Below are 3005 nucleotides of genomic sequence, written 5' to 3'. Positions count from 1 at the left end.
TTTGACTCACTGTATCGATGCAGCGAAGCATGTCTTGCAAAAACTGACGAAGCACCAAAAGCTCGAAGGATAGGTGCTCCGGCAATTGCTTCACCATAGATAGAGTAAAGGGGAGACCGCGCCACAGAGTCTTGAAGTAATTACAGTTAATCGGCTGCCTCGAGATGTGTCACTGAGCCATTGTCCAAAGTACTTCCTTCGTGAAGAAGATATCGGAAAGCTGCGCATTATTAGGGAGGATTAGACATTTGAGTGGGAGTTATGATGATGAGTGCCGGTGTGGTGCAGCTGCCAGGTGGGGGAGGAATGCCATTGATTCGAGCAGTGCGGATGTCTCGTTGACGCGTTAGACGGGACTTGTCCTGCGTGAGCCTATCCCTGAAGGCCAGTCCTTTCTCAGTGGGTACTGGAAGACGTCCAGACCGGCGAATGATGGAGCTATGAGGAGTGGCGCCATATACAGGCGCTGGAATCGGCGGAGGTACAGGAGCTAGAATTGAGCCAGATACAGGCGCTGGGATGGACGAGTATACGGGAGCTGGGATGGACGAGTATACGGAAGCTGGAATTGGCGGATCATCCTCATCGTCTTCATCATTGTCGGGGAGAGGACGATTAGACTCGTCAATGCGGTATGGCACAGAGATGGTCCAAGGATATCGTCGGTCTTCACACCAGCCGGCGAGAAGAGTGAGTGCGCATGTCTTGAAAGCATGGGGATCATGTTTGTATAGAACAATTCCGGCAACAAAGAGAAAGAGATCCAGTATTGACAACTGTGAAAGGATGGACAGAGGGAACGAAATTATGGCACGGTACGTAGGCGGTACCGTTGGAGTCGATTGCAGTATAGCAAGCCAATGGTCAGTAAGTCTACATGTCAGATTAAAAAAAGGTAACACGTACCCCGGGACCTTCGCTCGTACCTAAAATTAAAATACACACAAGAACCACGTCTGCGTGGTCGGCAACGATGAATTCCTGTTAATCAGCTCTCACTGTTATACATAGAGAAACCACCTGTCCAGCCAAGAGCGAAAGTATGAAGCGCCTAGTCCATATACTCTTCCACCTAGCCCAGGAACTGCTGGTGAAAGCAGCTGGGGAAGAATAGTCAATCGGAGGCTGAACAAAGTCTCGCGCGACATCGCTTGCAAATCATAAAGGGTTGAAATCAGAGGCGCACACTGTGCTGCACGTCTGGTAAGAAATAAATAAAGCATTGAAATCAAAATCACAACAAAGAGCAAGATATTGTAAACCAAAGGCGAGAGGCGAAACAGTGGATGACAGATGAAAAAGTCAGTCAAGAAGTAAGTGCGTAAATGATAGCAGTGTCCTCAATATTGTCACACTCCTCCTCAGCAATGGCTCTGAGGAGAGCGTCATTTGCGCTGGTGGTGGCAGTCAACTGCTCGTTAGAACCTCGGTTGTATACCACCTCATGTTCCATGTCCCATTGAGAGGCTGCCCAACCTTTCATAAAGTTAAGCCGTTCTTTCTTCAGGAAAAACTTAACCATCTGTAATGCTTCCATCAAAACGGGGCTGAGGCGATTCCTTTTCTTCATATGGGTTTCGCTACTTGAGGAAAATATGCGTTCACACGGCACCGCAGAGGCTTGTACTGGGGCGTAGTCCATAGCAATCGAGAATATAGTTGGGAACATGGACTGTGAAGCCTAGTCAACAGCTCGTGGTTAATGACAAAGGGTGACTTGAAGGGGCAATGGACTCACATTCCAAAACGCAAGTATGTCTGTTCCACGAGGACTAAGTGTAGCCGTGGCATATGCCGTGAATTCCTGATCTACCGTTTGACCACCGTCGTGGTGATGCGGCACATGCGCCGCGGGAAGTCCATAGCGATGGGAGCCTAGTGTGCGTGGCACCGTTCGTGGAACCACTACAGGTTGAGAATTCGTAGAATTAGAGATTTCCGCTCTCTTGCTCTGCATCTGCAGAACAAATCAATCCAATGCCATGCTTTTATTTACTACAGAGACGTACCAGCTTCAATATAAATTCCTTTGCATCCTTAACACGGTCCTGCTTCCATCGACTGTCCATCCAAGACATTCGCGTTGCAGGATCAATGACTACAAAAGTAATGATGAAATCAATATTTATTAAAACAAAAGACGGGACTGACACATAGCGACAGCGTAAGCATGTGTCGCACCCATTCGGTCGGTGTATTTGCTCGCCCAGGTTAAGCCTATGTCAACGAAAGGCTTACAGTGAGGTGCGTGCAGGCCAATAGACTCCCAGCTATTAACCAACTCTTCAAAAGTTGGAATGGCATGGCTCAGCACGGGAGTGCTTTCACTGGAGAGTTTTTGCTGGGTGGTGTGGGGTGCCTGGTATGAAATGGTAAATCGGATCACAGACTTCGAAGTTCGAACAGATTAGTACTTACCTCCAAGATCACCTCCAGGTCCTGGAGGAACTGCCAATCCATCTCACTCAATCTTTTCTCGGATATGCTATGTTGAGCCCAAGCATCGAAAAAGGAGGTTACCGCCTGGACCAGTATTAGTCTACGATGTATGTTAAACGGTGTGAAATCTTACCTGGCGCAGTGTCCGCAAACAATTAATCATAACATAGACTGAATCCCATCTAGTAGGCTCATCGAGGAGGAGTTCTACGACCGGGAGCTGTGTAGGGTCGCCATTGTCATCCTGAAACCACCCATCCTCATTACCCCTAATGATGGTCTCACGAAACCTGTCGCGCCTCAGGTTTGATGCACAGATCAATCGCACGATATGCCTGGCTCGCTCGAGAGGCTTAGCTTGTACAGCCAGGACATAATCGGTTTTCTGGATGATCTGGCCTTCGACTGTCCATGAATCGTCCACAGCGGAATAGTTGGCAGTGGCATATTCGTCGATTATATGCTTCACACATATATTTATCATGTGCGGGAAACACGGTATCCTGTGCTCGATAGGATCAAAATCAATCCCGTGTTCCCCAAGTAGGGAGGAAAGCTCCTGCATT

At 48.3% G+C, this 3005-nt stretch overlaps 1 protein-coding gene across 1 annotated transcript; it reads right to left on the bottom strand.

Annotated features, from left to right (window-relative positions):
• Positions 1–230: 230 nt before the first annotated feature.
• On the bottom strand, positions 231–1148 carry EDB91DRAFT_1245182 (uncharacterized protein; the record flags this gene model as incomplete). Its single annotated transcript, XM_041322506.1, has 2 exons — positions 231–776; positions 1065–1148. 2 exons carry the CDS (start codon positions 1146–1148, stop codon positions 231–233), a joined length of 630 nt encoding a protein of 209 aa, XP_041180804.1.
• Between the last annotated feature and the right edge of the window lie 1857 nt (positions 1149–3005).

The sequence above is a fragment of the Suillus paluster genome, assembly GCF_016628075.1.
Source record: "Suillus paluster strain FC165 chromosome Unknown EDB91scaffold_9, whole genome shotgun sequence".
In the NCBI taxonomy this organism is placed as follows: domain Eukaryota; kingdom Fungi; phylum Basidiomycota; class Agaricomycetes; order Boletales; family Suillaceae; genus Suillus; species Suillus paluster.
This window is presented reverse-complemented; position numbering and strand designations above follow the sequence as displayed.